The following is an 18,008-nucleotide window of genomic DNA, read 5'->3' as shown; positions in this document are numbered from 1 at the left end:
GCAATGAGAGAATAAAAAAAAGTAGAAAAGGATAATTCATACTTAGGTTCTAGCAATCAGAACTTTACAAACACACACACACACACACACACACACACAGGGTAACAATGCAAAAGAAGTTTTACAATTGGCAATATTTCAGTGGACAAGAAATATTAAGTTCTAGAATGACAAAAAATTCTGAACGGGATCAGAAGAAAGTAGGATTAGCCAGATGTAGACAAAGCCTAGATAAAGGGGAGGTGGTAGAAAAAAAATGGTAGAGAATAAAGTCTGAGTCCACACTATGAGTCTTTGAGCAGACAGGTGTGGCTGAGAAGACAGCCTGGGAGGGTGGAGTGGCATCAGGCAAATGAGAAACAAACACTTGTTTGAAAGGAAAGATGGCATCATCAAAAGATTTAAAAAGGAATATTCTGTAAACAGAACTGGAGAAAAATTTTAAATGTATGGGCTAGAGATTAAACTTTAGGCGTCAACATAGCAGTGAGAACAACTGAGAATCGGCAGGCTCCTTCATCCATTCACGGTCCTGTGGAAAAGGGAGAGAGATTAACCTATGCCATGTCGCCACCTTTCCTAGAAAGTGAGGCTGAATATCAATGGGAAAAACTGGATACTGGTCCTTAATAGCTGAGAGCAGTAATTATATTTTTGTTGGTTAAGCCCTGACTCTGCCCATGGAATTGATCAAGAAACGCTTGTAACACTAGTGTCCTCTCCTAAAACGATCTTTAAAACCATCACTGATATAATAGCTCATCAATTCTGGGAACTGAAGAAAAAAATTCTTACACTATGAAATAAAAAAATAGTATAGACTATCTGGTAAGAGCTTCTGAAAAATGTGTCTAAAAGAAATGAACTAGGAATAGGGAAACACGAGTAACATAGATAAGTTGGTAATTAGGTCTTCGTCATTAAGGATAAAGAGTACAGCGGTTAATACAAAGGAAAAAAAAGCATAAGAAAACAAATGTTGCCAGTAGCTAAATCAACAAACAAAATGGACCCGTGCACTAACAAGGAAAACAAGACTTACTAGATCATTTTATTAACTTCCCATCCTCAGCCCCTACCCTTCTCCTTATGAACCTGAGTTAATCAAGTTTAATATTTTCTCCTGGATTATACCATCAAGGCTGTATCTCAAAAAACAAGACAGTTTCAGAGATAATTTTGTTACATTATTGCAGAAAACACCAGCAAACCATACAAATTAAGCATAGCAACTATTTAAAAAAAAAACCCAACAAGCAGTATTACTTGACACACAGACTTGGTTACGGCACATGCGTGTGTGCACGCACCCTCCCCCCACACACACACACTCTCGCCCACGCAGCTGACACATTTACCGTCTTCTCTGCAGTTTGGTACAGAAGCAACCCTGAATGATTCTAACAGCTCTTAACACAGCCAGATACTCTTTACGCGCTTTCCAACACCTGTACCAGGCTTGAATCTTGCAGGCAGCTTTCACTTCACGTAAATGTTTCCTGGCTTTATGTCTCCTCCACACAGTCTATTAAACATATAAACATAACAAATATGCAATGAGATGTCTAATTATTTTTTGTAAACTGGGAGACTCAGTATTGATAACAGTTAATATAAGGTCAAGCAGACAAGATAAACTGCAGAAATGCAGTCACACCCCAACTCCTCTGTGGGACTCACTCACTCCAGACACGTGAGCCCTCTGAAAACAGCGGGCTGACCTGTGACCTCTTACTACCTGCTTCAGCACATACCCTGCGGCTGGCTGCTGGCTAAGCCCAATACAACCCTGAAAAGTATTTAAATTGTAAGATGCACACAAAGCCTGGGAAGCCAGGTGTGTGCACTGCCCTCACCTTCTCAGTCCATGTGAAGGAACGAAAGGAAATGAACACACTGATGCCTCCAATTCCAGGGAAGGGATGGGAATTCTTCCCACTGCCCTCCCCAGCCACTGCAGACACATCCTGGGTTCTGTGTCCAGCCTGTTGCAGAATTCTGAGGGCATCCATCTACCTGAGGACCATCAGATTTTCTGACTTTGGCAACCTTGTGGCTGACTAAAAGCTTAAGTAACAGCTACAACTTCTTAAGTGCTTAGAGCTATACTAAGCACTATAATTCTTTACAGTAACGTAGGTAGGTAATACTATTATCTCTAATTTAGAGATGAAAAAAATGAAGGCCCAGAGGAACTGACACCAGTAAAATTACTTGTTGATGTCACAGGTAATAAGTGACAGACATATCTTATTTAATCCTTATAAATATCTTGTGAGATGATTATTAAGATCTCTATTCAAAACAGAAATTAACGTCAAGAGACTTGTTACCACATAGCCAGTAAGTGATAGAGTCAAGATTTGAACCTAAGTCTATCTGACTTCAAAACACTTACAGCAAATACAATAGCTCCACCTAACATGGGGATCAGGCTCTAAATTCAGTTGACAGGCGAGAATGATATATATGGTCAACCTTAACTCTTGTGATGTCCTTAACTCAGAGTATTTCTATATGGTTTTTATGTAAACAAAACCGAATACCAACATAGTAGTATTCATAGTGGAAGCCAGGTATCAGTATTTTTAAAGATTCCAAAGTGATTCCAATGTGTGCTAAAGTTTAAGACCACTGGTTGGTATGTGTTAAAAACTAGATGTGCAACATGCACTCTTATAATTTAGTTATATGAAAGAAAAAACAGGGCTTCCCTGGTGGCGCAGTGGTTAAGAATCCACCTGCCAATGCAGGGGACATGGGTGCGAGCCCTGGTCGGGGAAGATCCCACATGCCACAAGGCAACTAAGCCCGTGCGCCACAGCTACTGAGCCTGCGCTCTGGAGCCCACGAGCCACAACTACTGAGCCCGCGAGCCACAGCTACTGAAGCCCGCACGCCTAGAGCCCGTGCTCTGCAACAAGAAGCCCGCGCACCGCAACAAAGAGTAAACCCTGCTCGCAGCAACTAGAGAAAGGCCCTGTGCAATAACAAAGACCCAATGTAGCCAAAAATAAATAATTAAAAAAAAAAACCCCTAAAAACCCAACAACTAATTACTAAAAAAAAAAAAAAGAAAAAACAGTTGAATTTTCCTAAGATTGTTATTTTGGCTTTTCTAACATAACCCCAACTAATACATGCACTTGACACCCACCAGTCCTTGACTCCTGGCAGCGTCTGGAACTTGAGCACTCCTTTCCTCCTCCCTCAACCCTTGGTTTCTTTATACCACAATCTTTAGCTTTCTTTGTTCCCTCTTAATACCATATGTTGGCTTCTCCGCTCAGCACCCCTGAATTTTGATGCTCTTTAGGAATCCAGTCCTCGGCCCTCTTCTTTTGCCCACTTTATGCATTCTCCCTAAGTGATCCCCTATCTCCCACAAGTTCAAATATCCGTGTATGCCAACAATGTAGAAGTCAAATTCCAAAATCCATACTGCTGTCCAAATTACAGCAAACATAGCAACTGCCCCGCTGGACGCGTGGTGGTCACGTCAGCTTCACGTACCCCAGGCCGAGCTCATCGGGCTCCAGACCTGTTCCTCCGGTTGTTCCCACGTCAGTGAAGGGTACAATCTGCCAAGCCACCTCAGCCATAAAGATGGCTTGGCTCCTGGTTTACACTCTATACAAGGCCAATCCCATCCGCCACTCACACTGACCCTGACAATCCTGCTGTCACTGCCCTCTGCCAAACGGTGGTTCACTTTCCCTGACCTACTGCCTACGGTCTCCTGCCTAGCCGCCCGGCATCCAGTTCAGTCCATCTTCCACATCCCTGCCTGAGTAATTTTTTTTTTTTTCGGTTGCACCACACGGCTTGGGGGATCTTAGTTCTGTGACCAGGGATTAAACCCGGGCCATGGCAGTGAAAGGGCTGAGTCCTAACCACTGGACCGCCAGGGAAATCCCATCTGAGTAATTTTGTAAAAATAAACTATGATTCTGGTCTTCTCCTACTTAAATTCCTCTAGAACTTCTTTTAGTCCAGAGGATAAAGACTAAACTTTTTCTGTCTTACACAGCTGCCCACATCTCACTCCATGGATCGCCATCCTTGTCGCAGGTTACCCGTTATTGCACACCTGTTTTCTCTCATTTCTGAACTCCGTGTTACCTCCTACAGCTGGAATACTCCTTCCATACATTTTACTTGGCTGTTTCCAGTTCATCCTTCAGCTTAACAACTCAACTTAAATGCCATTTATTCCGGGAAGCTATCTCTGACCACTGGGACTAGCTCAGGTTTCTCTTCTCTGCGTTCCCAGCAACATACATTTCTCATTCTGTATTATCATGAAGAAATTTCCATACACTGAGGTATGGGCAAGTCATTCTGGCTAATTTAATTTAATTTGAGCTTTATGTTAACTAGAACAGCCTCTTTTGTGGCCTATTAAACATATATTGTGTATCTGCTTTAACCATTAAGAACACATTTAAAAATCAAAATGGATTAACTGTGGTTCAGGCATTCACAGTGGAGCCGGGTGGCCGTTGTGGATGTGGTTTCAGACATGTCTCTACATCACTGAGAACTTGAACTGTATCAGACTCAAGGACACCACCAGCTGTTCTCAAAACAATATCTGCTCACAGCTGCCAGCTGCAACCTGATGATCTCAAGGTCTCTGCTTTTAACTGTGCAACCATAGTTGCAACAAGCTTAGGGTGTCACACCCAGAACAATCCCAGCTCTGTGCCATCTTTGGTGAATTATTTTTGGCACCCTTTGCCCAACCTCAAAAATGTTCCATTTTGGAAGGTAAATGAAAAGGCCACGTAAACTAAGTATTAATCTTTACAACCTGCTTAAGCTCATTTCATAAATTCTAAGAAATATTGGTCAAAGAAAGAAAGAAAGCTTTATATTTCAACATATAAATACCTGGATTTTTATGGTGCTATCTTTAATTTTCTGAAACTCCCGTTTCTGTATAAATCCTTCCATTCTAGCTTGAATAATGATAACACTGCTTCTTGTTTGTAAATAAACATCTCTTTGATGTTTTGCAGACAAAAAGGCTCTGTGGTGATTTTGTAAAACGGCTGCTGCTTCTCTATACAATGAAAACTGTTTTCTGGTTTGCCTTCTCCTGAAATACCGCTGTAAAGTGATAGCCGCCCTTTTCTGCTGAATGAATCTTCTTCGATACACAGCCATCTGAAGGAAGGACTGAATTCGCACGGCAGCACGCTCGTGCTTTTCCAGTCTTCTTGCGACCATTTTACGGAAAGCTTTTTGAATTGTTACTGCAGCCTTTCTTTCAGAATGATACTCTGCTTCCTGTAAGGGACCGACCAGAGAAGCTGTACACCGCCTTTGATCCATAAGTGCTGGGCTTTGGCCAGCTTCATACTGAGTTTCAGTTCTGTGACAGCAGAATGCAGATTGGGTAGCAGGGACTGCCATTTTTTCTTCGGGCGTGTTTTTAAATTTCTGTCTAACTTTCATGCCGCTAAAAGCAGCCTGAAGAGGTCTTACAGATTTCTGAACGGCTAAAAATTTTTTTCTTTCCATTTTTACTCTGGCGTACGACCTGTAATAATTCTGTATAACAACAACTGCCATCTTCTTTGCCTGATAATGCACTCTGGCCCGGTACATTCGGTAGAATGACTGAATTCGGGTGGCAGCCAGGTGCTTGCGTTGGATACCCCTTCGTGCCTTAAAGCCTCTGTAATAAGACTGTATACAAACGACTGCCTGGGTTTGCACTGCCACTAGCGCTCTGGACCTCCTTTGAACGAAAACGACCTTTGCTCTAAAGTGGAGACGGTGCTTCCTTGTTTTAAAGGCTCTAAAATGCTTCTGAAGAGTAACGGCAGCCTGATGCTGCTTTTCCTGAATCTCTCTCCTTATAATCATATCCTGAGAGTCTGCTTGGACACAGGTTGCTGCTTTCTTGAGTGCATTGTGTTGAAGAGCTTTCTTTTTATTGGCTCTATATCTTTCTTGTATTACTTTTGTAGCCCACTGAAGCTTTTGGTAGAAAAAATACTGCCTGTACATTCTGTATGTGCTTTGTATTACGACAGCAACTCTGTGCTTTTCCCTTAAAAGCTGCCTTGCTTTCATCCCCTTATAGGCAGCCTGAATGACCACTGCAGAATGCCTTTGTTGGACATAATGCTCTCTTTGCAATTTTGCAGCTCTGTATGCTCGGTAATGTTGCTGAATGAGAATCGAGGCGTGTTTCCAGGTCTGAAAGGTAAGGCGTGTTCTGTGCATTCTGAAAGTTGCCTGGATGAGGGTTGCAGCCCTGTGCCTCTCCTGTAACTTCTTCTTTACCATCAGCCTTCGGTAAGATGACTGGATTGTAATGACTGCCTTCTGTAACTCCAGGGATTGGTGCAAGTGACGTCTGGCACAAACGGTGGCTCGGTATTTCCTCTGAACAAAAACGGCGGCTTTCTTGAGGGAAAGGAACCTTCTCCTCATCACTAAACATCTAAACCTGCTCTGAATCAGGGTTGCAGAGGCATGCATCCTTTTCAAATGTCTTCTGGTTTGCATACCCCTGAACGCAGCCTGGAGGACCACAGCAGAGTGTCTTTGCTGGCGGTAGAGCCGCCTCTGCAGCAGTTTGGCCCTGCTTGCCCGGTATCGCTGCTGGATGACCCTCGAGGCGCGCCTCCAGGCCTGGTATCTCACACGTGCACGGTGCCTTCTGAAAGCCGCCTGGAGAACGGTAGCAGCCCGGTGCATCTCTTGCACCTTCTTCCTCACCACCCACCCTCTGTACCAGGACTGGATTTTGAGGGCTGCCTTTTGTAACCGTAGTAACTGTTGTAAGCGATGCTTTGCGCAAACATTTGCACGATATTTTCTCTGAATCCACACAGCGGTATTCCTGAGAGACAGGAATCTCCTTCTCATCATCAGAGTCCTAAATCTCCTCTGAATCAGAGCCGCGGCTGAGTGCATGACTTTTAAGTGTCTTCTAGCTTCCATCCCCCTAAAAGCAGCCTGAAGGCAGATTACAGAATGTCTCAGTTTGTTATACCTTTGAAATTGTATGTTCCTTTCCCTCACTGCCCGGTACTTTTGCTGCACCATTCTTGTCACCTTCTTCAACTTATTAAAATAAGCTTGTTGTCTGTGTCTTCTGTAGTGGGACTGGATGAGTGTTGCTGCGGTCTGCATCCTTCTCAGGGTCTGTCTAACTCGTCCTCCTCTGAAACCGGCCTGTAGAATGGTAACAGCTTTCAAAGTTGTCAGGTACTTTGCACGTTGAGTTCTACCCTGATGATATGCTCTGTACCTTACCTGAATTATGATGGCTGCTGTTCTCATTTGATGATATTGCCTCCTTGATTGCTGCATTTTAAACACGGCTTTAATAAGAGTGGCTGCTGTGTGCATGTGCTGAGTCTGTCTTCTTACTGTAACACCTCTATAAACAGCTTGGATTTTCACAGCCGCCTTCTTTAAAGTAAGATATTCCTTACGCTGACGGTCTGCAATTTTAGTATCTCGATACCACCTCTGAATTATAACAGCTGACGCTCTGTAGGTGGCGTACTTCTTTTTGGTTTGGTAAGCTCTGTAACTAGATTGTATAGTGGCTGCTGCCTTGTGGTGCTCTTTTCTTTTTTTCCTCACTCTCATACCTCGGTAAGCTGACTGTAGGATTACTATTGCTGCTTTGGTTTTCAAATACAAATGATGCTGTTTTCTCCCAGTACTGTAGGCCCGATAGAACATTTGAATCAGGCAAGCCGCTTTTTTCATGATTTTCCACTTCTTTCGCTGCACGTACATTCGGTAGCACGACTGTATGAGGACAGCACATGTGTGTTGCTTCTGAATCTGTCTTCTGGCTGCTCTGCCTCTCCACGTGGACTGGAGCATCACGGCTGCAAGGCGGAGCGCGGTGTACTCCATCCGTGCCCTCCTCCCTGCAGCCCACGCTCTCAGATGTTGCTGGATGACAGATGCTGCCGTTTTTAACAACCCGAACTCTTTCTGGGCCTTGGCCATTCTGAAAGCAGACTGAATCTTCACTGCAGCTTGATGTTCCCTTCTGATCTGCTTCCGAACTTTCCAGCCACGGTAAGCGGACTGTAGAGAAATCACAGCTGCCCTTGTCTTTAAAAAATGTGTTCTTATGTCAGAAACAGTCTTGCGTGTCCTGTACCATCTCTGAATCTTGACAGTAGACTGAAGCACAGATTGATATTTCATCCTCTTACTGAAGCCTCTAAAAGCAGTTTGAATTTTAAGAGCAGCTGTAGATTGTTGTTTGATTAGCTGGCGTACCTTATAACCTCTGTAAGCGGCCTGCAAGCAGATAACTGCTCTTTTGACTTGCAAGAAGTTCTTCCTCTGATTGACCTGTGCTTTGTATGCACGATAGTAATTCTGAATGACAACAGTTGCTTTATAGAGTTTCAGGTAGTACAGGCGCATCTTTCTCATCCTGAAGTGAGACTGTAGTGAAACAGCAGCTTTTCTCTGCAACCTCACTTGCTTTCGAACCAGGAACCCTCTGACAAAAGCTTGCAGTTTGATGCAAGATGCCCGCATGTGTTCTTCTCTCTTTAGTGCAGCTGCTCTTAAATGTAAATATTGTTTACGAGTTTGCTTCATCTTGACAATGGATTGTAACTTTACTGCAGCATTTTTTAGCCTCAGAAATTTTTTTCTGGAAACGTAAGCCCTGTAATATGATTGAATCCTTATAACAGATGTGAGGATGTGAATAAACTTTTTCCTGGCCTGCATCCCTCTATATGCAGACTGCAGAACAATGACAGCAGATCGTGTCTTCTGGTAAGAAGCTAGAACTTTCTTGGCTGAAATGTAAGCTCGAAAATGGATCTGAATTACAAGGGCAGCTTTCTTCATCTTCTTATATTTCTGTAACTGTTGATGCTTCCTTATGTGTGCCTGCAATCTGATAATATTTTTCTTAAGGTTTAAAAATCGAAGTCTGTCCTGTCTCATTCTCCAGTATGACTGAAAGACACAAGCGGCGGCGATCTGTTTGCGTAAATTACGAGCTTTCATTCCCCTGAAAGCGGCCTGTAGTCGGATGGCTGCAGCCCGTTTCTGCAAATAGCTGGTGCGCTCAACCTTTCCTTTCAGATATGCTTTGTAGTACTTCTGGAGAGACAGAATAGACTCTTTTTTCCTTTTATATAACTTTTGGGCTTGAAAGCACCGAAATCTTGTCTGAATGATGACAACACAAGATCTAATATGAATGTATTTCCGTAATTCTCTCTGCATCCTGTACCAGGATTGTATGACCATGGCAGCTTTCTCTTCTTTAATGTGTTTCCTGACACACCATTCTCTAAAAGCTCTTTGCAGTGTTATTGCAGCTTCTGTTTGTAGCTGCATTTTACGTTGCCTCCATCTTCTGAATGCAGACTGGATTATAAGGGTTGATGATCTTAGCATTTCATATCTCTGTTGATCCTGCTTTCTTCTTAAACAAGCACGCCAATGCCTCTGAATTGTAACTGCAGCCCAAAGGTATCGTTTGTAAGAAGCAACAGCAATGATCATTCTTATCCTAGATTGCAGGATGATTGAACAATATTTTAGTCTCAGAAACTGTTTCCTAGTGGAATATCTTCTCCAATATCTCTGAAAAAGGTAAGAAAGGACACAAAGTAAAACAGACACATCTTTCTATACTTAACACCCTTGAAAGTATTAATTTTCTAACATTTTGCTTAAAAACAAAGACATTCATTTTAAAAGTGACATATTTTTGAAGAAGATACTTGTCTCTTTTGTTTATAGTTTCGTTTCTGTCTTGATACAACTGTAGCCAATCCAAACTAAGGATATTTATAAGGCATTTGTATTCAGGAGACATGAGAAATATAAACAAGTTTATGTTATATTAGAATAATATATTAGAAGATTTAAAATGAAACTAGAGTAATATTCTGCTATCTATTGATTGTAAGTAATCTTCTATGAATGTATCTCTGGACCTTATATTTTCCCCTTTTATCAAGGTTGCTAAGCTATCTTATAATGATTGAAAACTGTTTATAGGAGGGACCCTGTGTTACAGGCCTGGTAACGTCAACACAGGATTTTGAGAAATATCACTGAGCCAGATCACTCTCTGAGTAAGTATTTTCATTAAGAATAAAATTTAGGAATTATAGATACATGGTTAAAAAGTAGGATTCTGGAAAGACTTGAGAAGTAATAAAGCTTTTTCCTCTTGCTTCCTTCCCAACCACCCCACGTTCCCTAACTCCTTAGTTATCCAAGTGACATGCGAGCTACGAAGTCTCAAGCGGATCCCGGCTACTGGTCATCAAGCTCTGGACGTTCTTCTCGCAATAAGACCATTCCTTTGTCCAAAACACTCCAAATATTGCTAAGATTGCTAATGGAAGGATTAAACGTCTCAGAAGAAAACCATCAAAGATACAACTAAGAACCAAATGGGAATATTAGAACTGAAAACACAATAACCAAGACAACAGCACAAAAAAACCTCACTGGCATGGCTCAGTAGCAGAATGGAGATGACAGAAGAATCAATGAACTTGGAGATCAATACAAATTCTCTAGGCTGAACAAGAAAGAAAAAAAAAGGACTGGGAAAAAAAAAGAGAAAGAAATATCTCAACAGACTAAGAGTAGAGGGGAACCTCCTCAGTTTAATAAGAACATTTACACAAACCTACAGCTATCATCAGAAAAAAAAAAAGTAGATAAGTTAAATTGTTTTTTTTACTCAGTAGAAAAATTACATAGGCACTCTATAAACTGATTATAAGTAGCATTTCCAGCACTTGCCAACTAAGTGGGCTGGAGAGGAAGATGTACAGTTATCCCCAAAGAAAAGTTTCCAGGACTCATAGTAAAGATGAAAAAGAGAGTGTGGCTGGGTTTATGGATATACAAGGTAGAAGGGTACAGTGTACCAGCATGACCCACAGTGGAAGATTGCAAACCTCTAATGTAAAACAAAGAAGACAGCACGGGGTACAGAATTAGACTGTTCCCTCCTTCAGAGCAAAGGAGGTGTTTCGATTTGTTTGACCCTTATGCTGAACACAGCCAAGAGTTTTACATGTAGTAGGGAGGTTATCAAATATTTGTTAAGGTTAAGTACTAGATAAAATATAGAAGCCTAAAATATAATAATTTTAAACTTTATCATTTTTACTTTCTTAAAAATGTCATTAAACCTTTTTAAATTCAAAAATTCAGAATACTATACCTGAATAACAGATGCTGATTTATTTTGAACTTTTTCTAGTTTTTCCTTTTTTAACATTAATAATTTTCTCTTTGCTAAGAGTCTTCGCCAATATTTCTGAATGACCAATGCTGCGTTGACCTCCTTTTTAAATCGTCGTTTAGTTAGAAAATTGATTATAGCTGACTGAATAATTCTTGCAGCTTTGTCTCTCTTCTAAAAAAAAAAAAGCACTTAATCACTTAAGACCCTAAACCATTATTTGTAAGAAAATCACCTGTTAAATATTAATCAAATTGATCCTGGAAATAAAATGTCCCCCAGACTTACTGTAAAATATGCTCATCTTTGGAGTATAGACACTTCTGGGCATGTTGAAAGAGCTGATATATTGTTGAACATATTGAATAGATTGCAGATATATTTATATGATAAAACAAAGATTCCTAGGAAATATCATCCTAAGATAATGATCACAGACATGTTTGATTTATCACAGATCATCGGTAATCAATATAAGGTCAATTTAAATGTGGTATGTGTCTCAGATTATGGTGCAGTGAATACATGTTTGATTTTTGAGAAAGGGATGGATTGTAGGAGAAGAAAAGAGACTCTAAAACAAAATGCTTTACAGTATAAGGTGGTACTGTTTTGCTACAATTTGAAGAAAGGAATTCACAAGAAAGGAAAGGCAAAATACCCTCCTTTACCCCCAGAATACATTGTGGTTTTAAGCCATAGAGGCTGAAGAGAACAGAGTACTGGGTTGTGATAAGTGATGCCAGGACTGCCCTGCAGCGTCGGTGGCCAGAGAGGAGCTGGCTGCCCTGGGAAGCACTAGAGGCCAGTGCCCTGCACATCTCTACTTCTTACTTCTAATCATGAATTAATATGAATAATAAAAGATTAAATACCAGGTGTCAGGCACCATTCTAAACACTGCAGGAATGATTCATCCAACCTCACAACAACTGTTAAGAACAGATGAACAGGCACTACTCTCATGGCCATGAGGAAACTGGGGCTGAGTGGTCAGGTAGATAGTCAGTCCACCAGGAGGATGGACAGGATTGGACGTAGGTAGTCTGGCTTCAGAGTTCGTGCTCTTAATCATTTTGCTATACTCTTCAAGGCTAGATCTATCACTTCAGTTCACCTGAATTAGAAACTGGAATATAAATTATTCATCTAGTGAAAAGGAACAACTTAAAGATCGTCTGATAACCCTTTGCTTTGCTGTCTGGGACAGCGCACTACGCAAGAGTGGGCTCTACACAGAGATTAGCAGTTTCCTAGCGAAGGGATCAAACTGCTATTCTGACAGAGGAAAAAGGGAACTAATGGACTGAAACATATACTAAGAAATGGTGGGGGCCATATATTGGATCACACCCTTGAGCAAGGAAAGACTAGAAAGTTCTAAAATTAGGCTGAGGAATTATGTCCAACAAGTGGATTAAGCCATCTAACATCATTGTCAGTGACCTGTGAAGCCTGTGGCCTTTAAGGCTATAAAGATCCAAGTTAAAAGCACACCCCACTTCACCAACACCCACAATTTCAAAACATATCACAATGCTACAATAATCAAACAGTGTGGAACCAGCATAAAGACAGATATATAGACCAACGTAATAGAACAGACTTCCCAGAAATAAACCCCCATGTAACTGGGTAATTGATCTTTAACAAGGGTGCCAAGACCACTCAATGGGAAAGGGACAGTCTCTTCAATGAATGGTGTTGTGAAAACTGGTGTTTGGATACCAACATATCAAAGAGTGAAGTTGGACCCTTATCTCACACACTATACATTTATTAACTCAAACTGGATGAAAGTCCTAAACATTCAACCCAAAGGTATAAAACTCTTAGTAGAAAACATAGGGTAAATTTTCATAACATTGCATTTAGCAATGATTTATGAGATATGACACTAAAAGCCCAGGTACAAAAGCAAAAATTAGACAAAATGGGATTACATCAAACAAAAAATTTTGTTCATCAAAGGACACAATCAACAGAGTGAAAAAGAAAGCTACATGCTGAAAAACAAATTTGCAAATCATATATCTAATAAGGAACTTGTATCTAGAGTATATAAAGAACTGTTACAACTCAACAATAAAAAATCAAATAAAAAATCAAATAACCCAGTTAAAATATGGGTAAATGAAAATATTTCACCAAAGATGACATACAAATGGCCAAAAAGAATATGAAAAGATGCTCAACAACACTAATCATCAGAGAAATGTGTATCAAAATCACAATGAGATATCTCTAAACTACTACAAACAAACAAACAAACAGAAAACAACAACTGCTGGCAGGGATCATGGAGTAACTGGAATCTTTGTTCACTATTGGTGGGATTGTAAAATGCAACCCACAGTGACTACTATTGGAAAACAGTATAGTGGTTCTTCAAAAAAAATCAAAAATAGAATTACCATATGATCCAGCAATACCACTTTTAGGTAGATCTCCAAAAGAACTGAAAACGGGGTCGAAAAGAGGGATTTGTACACTCCTGTTCATAGCAGCATTATTCACAATAGCCCAGAGGTGGAAGTAACCCAAATGCCCATTGAATGGATAAACAAAATGTGGTATAAACACACAGTGGAATACTATGCAGCCTTTAAAATGAAGGAAATTCTGCTGCAGGCTACAACATGGGTGAACCTTGAGGGCATATGCTAAGCGAAAGAAGCCAGTCACACAAGGACGAATATACTATATGATTCTACGTATATTAGGTATCTAAAGTAGTCAAAATAGAAAGTAGAAAGGTAGTTACCAGGGATAAGTGGGAGAGGAAATGGGGAATTGTTAATGAGTACAAAGTTGCAGTTCTCCAAATTGAATAATTTCAGGAGATCTGTTTCACCACAATGCAAATATACTTAACACTACAAATGGTAGTGTTCGGTAAAGTTAAAAACTAGGAATAACCTAAAAAACAGTTAAGATGGTATATTTTATGATATGTGCTCTTTACCACAATTTAAAAGAAAAATATTTCAGGGGAATAAAAAGCACCCAACTTATTAGCTTAATAAAGAATACGATGCAGTTCAAAAGTAGCTTTTGAGTCAAAAGCTATAAGGACCAGGGGCATTTTTGGATGCAATAAGTTGACGTAAAATGAAACTGAATTCAGCTTGTAGATCATCTCAATCTCAAGCAAACAAATGTGGAACAATTGTATGTGACATTAGAAAAGCTACAGAAGGAAAGTAGATAAGTTCAAAGAGCCAAATATATTACAAAAACTAGCAACTAGCAATTTGAAAACTTACATAAACCAAAGGCAAACCAACTAGCAATTTGAAAACTTACATAAACCAAAGGCAAACCAACTAGCAATTTGAAAACTTACATAAACCAATGGCAAAAGTTCCCAAGCCCACAGTAACTGACCACATGTCATCATTTTTAATTCTACCATGTGGCTGAGCCAACCTGTTACCAGTTTATTTTTATTTTGCTTTGTATATGTAAAGGATTTACTTTGCTTTGGAACTGGTGCCTATTCACTTAGGAAGAACTAAGAGGTAGAATGTATTGGGGACCCTTGGATAAGCCTGCTTCATTCGTCAGGGAATTTGGGCTGTTTAGCCAATGCTTCTCCATCACAACAAGAGCTTGAACCATTCTATTCTCAATAAATAGTTTATCTAAATTACAATAATGACTAAAGGAAAATATAGAACCTGGAAAATAGCTACCTCAAGGTAATGTTTATGTGCTTACTGGCTTGTGATATTTCTACAGGAATATGAAGGGCACCTGCTGCTTAATGTTCCCAAAAGCAAATGAAGAGGTATACTTGGATCTTAGTGTAATTGTGTAAGAAAAGAAGTATTGTCACCTGGAGAAAGGAGAGAAGCAGTGGTTTTCAAAAAAAAAAAAAGGGAAATTTCCAATACTTGGACAAAGGAAATAAATCAAGAAAAGGGATCTTGTGAGGAAAAAGCTAAGAAATTTCTGCAATTGATATGTGATTAATACAAGACTACCTTAAGCAGAAAACTAAGATTTCATTACAAAAAAAAAAATCTAATTGATACCTGTTTCTTAAAATCTTAAATGTCTCATTTATTGCCATATAAAAAGAATTAATGAACTAATTTGAGGACTGGCCAGGAGGGTGCCCTCCCTGAAAACTTTCCTGAAACAATTCTCCGAGAAGCCTCCAGAAGTGCAAGTTATCCTCCAAGGATATGTGGGCAAGGAGGCAGACCCTGGGAAGGTAAGGGGCGAAAGAAGGCACAGAGAATACGTGGCAGCAGAGAAGACCCCTGGCGAGTGTAAGCCACTGCCTGCTTCCCAAAAGTTACTACCAAGACTTAGTGGGGCCAGAGCAGATTATTTCAATCAGTGTTATTTCCAGGTCTGATATGGTGTGAGAGAAAACATGGTATGTTTATGATTCGCCAAAATTTAGCTACTTTACAGCTACTAAGAACTTTATCAAAAGTGCATTGTAATTCAAAACCGAGGAGCAATCCTGGGTGAAATGTTCTTCTGAAACAGATCTGATAAGATTTCTGAAGCATGGCTGCTTCTTTGATTTTTCCAAATAAATACAGCATCATTACTGGAAAGAGTACTGAGATAAAAGGATTAAAATAGTTTGTTCAATTTGATCAAGGAGACCATTTCTCAGATTGTTAAAAATGACATTTTTCTCAGAACTCAAGAAAACTCTTATTTTATGTTAATGCAAAATTCATACTATTGGGGTTGCAAAGGAAAACAGTAAATAACATCCTTCTCCCTGTGCTTAGGTCCTAAACATTTTGAGAAATAAAAGGATGGAAACCAAAATGCCACTTTTAAACTAACAAAGGGTAACCTAGAAGACAGTTTCATGGCAGACAAAATGAGTTGGCTAATTGAACTGCAGAATCAGGCAGGTGACACCCAGGCTCGAATGGCACCGGTTGAGGTCAAGCCTTCCAGAGCACAGCATGAAAAATTAAAAATTGCCTCTTGTTTCCTGGAGGCAAGTCAGAGTCCAGGAGGAAGGAGGGAAGAGCTGAGTCAGGCCTCCTCAGTTAACTTTTCACCAATTTACAACGTGGTTAAGGTACTCCATGTCCCCTGGAGCAGATTAAGTGAAAGGATGGCAGAGGCTGGAAGAAATACTGAATGAAGGAAACATGAGCAGTTAGGGGAAAACATTCATCCCCAACTCGAAACACACAGGATTATGAAAATTACCTCAGTAATTTCCTACCTCGGTAAAACGTAAGAACAGTATCAAGAATCAATCAGCTGACATCTTATGAACTACAGTTTAGGTTATAGTGTTTTTTCATTTTTGAGGAGTACCTGATGGTGTTTTAGAGCTTTTTTTAGCTTATATTTTCTCCAAGTTGTTTGTATAAGTCGAGCGGCTCTCGTTTCTTTACGAAGATCCAAAAGCCTTGCACAAAGAAATGACAAATAGGTAATAACCACCTAAGAGATAACATAAAAGATGAAAACAGAAGTTGCCATGAGACAGAGAATATAAAACTTCCTGTCATCTGAGACTCTGATTATTAAGAGGTATTATTGGTTAAGAAACTTTTACTTACCTTCTCGTCGGGAATTGTATTTGACATATCTGAGTGATGGATCATTGCAGGTATTCCACCGAGGTCTCTAGCTGCAGACCTGACCAACTGAAAATTCTTCTTTTCGTTTTCTAGCAGTTCTTTGTATAGTTCTGAAGTATTTTCTGCAATGCAAGTAAAAGAGAGAGATCAGATTAGACTGCTCTTGCCAGAAATCAGACAGGCCAATGAAAAAACTAGAAAAGTTAATCAACCAAAAAGGACTAACCCTGATCAAGTGCTTTAAGAGACAAATCCAGGGAACTCTCATCAGATTCAGATGATGAGTTTAACACCACAGAACCAGTTTGCGTACACTCTACGGTTTGGGTGGTACGCTGACATATGGCAGCAAAAGGCACATAGCAAGGATGGTAGTGGTGGATCAGGTAACATAACACCCGGCCATCTGAGAAAGACACTGTAAAATTCTCCACCTGATTGGAAATATCAGAAAAAGAATGAACTGTATTTAGATAGGAATATAGATTCTAATGGTTTTATAGTCCATATTTCCTTTGAATAGCTGACTATCACGTTAATTTCTAGTAGCGCCTAGTATAATACCATATTCATGGCCAAATCCTCACCTATAAAATATCAGTTATATTGTTGTTCTGGGTTGGATAGTGTTCATCAAAACTTCATGTCCTTCCCAGAATCTCCAGATGTGACCTCATTTGGATACAGGGTCACTGCAGGTTTAACTAGTTAAGGTGAGATCACACTGGAGTAAGACGAGTTCTTAATCAGATGTGACTGGTGTCTTTATAAGAAAAGGAGAGACACAGAGACAGACACACAGGGAAAATGCCGTGTGAAGACAGGCAGTGACTGGAGTGATGTGTCTACACAGCAAGGAAGGCCAAGGGTTGCCAGCAGGACCGGAAGTTAAGAGAAAGGCATGGGACACCTTCTCCCCTAGAGCCTCAGCACTAGGGTCTTCAGGGCTCTCTAGTACTTAATTAAAACATAGACGACCACCCATATATTTGATGTTTTTTCTATTTTATATTCCTTACCAGATATTTTATTCATGTGTGTCAGGACCATTTATTTTCATGTATTTATACTTAAACGTACATTTCATACAGAAATACAGGATCGATCTCACAAATGATTATAAAAGACACAGCTTAGACCCCTCTCCTCCTCTCTAACGTCCCTCTGTGCATGGGGGGGGGTTATTTGCAGTCACTCTTGTAATG

General features: G+C 40.1%; 1 protein-coding gene across 3 annotated transcripts in view; it reads right to left on the bottom strand.

Annotated features, from left to right (window-relative positions):
• ASPM (assembly factor for spindle microtubules) overlaps window positions 1-18,008 on the bottom strand; it is a 58,637-nt gene that overhangs the window by 11,413 nt on the left and 29,216 nt on the right. The window contains exons 14-19 of one of the 3 annotated variants that reach the window (XM_081225684.1): window positions 17,030-17,237; window positions 16,783-16,925; window positions 16,535-16,663; window positions 11,210-11,404; window positions 7,276-9,603; window positions 1,359-1,525 (exon numbers count right to left, since the gene is read on the bottom strand). In XM_081225684.1, coding sequence (XP_081081810.1) covers window positions 1,359-1,525; window positions 7,276-9,603; window positions 11,210-11,404; window positions 16,535-16,663; window positions 16,783-16,925; window positions 17,030-17,237 — 3,170 coding nt within the window. Of the gene's footprint in view, window positions 1-1,358; window positions 1,526-4,893; window positions 9,604-11,209; window positions 11,405-16,534; window positions 16,664-16,782; window positions 16,926-17,029; window positions 17,238-18,008 lie in introns of all 3 variants that reach the window. The other 2 variants (XM_081225683.1, XM_081225685.1) reach the window with 2 other exon arrangements.

This window comes from Mesoplodon bidens (genome assembly GCF_964165515.1).
Source record: "Mesoplodon bidens genome assembly, chromosome: 2".
Lineage (NCBI taxonomy): Eukaryota > Metazoa > Chordata > Mammalia > Artiodactyla > Ziphiidae > Mesoplodon > Mesoplodon bidens.
Note: the sequence above shows the minus strand (reverse complement) of the source record. Positions and strands in the feature narration are given on the sequence as shown.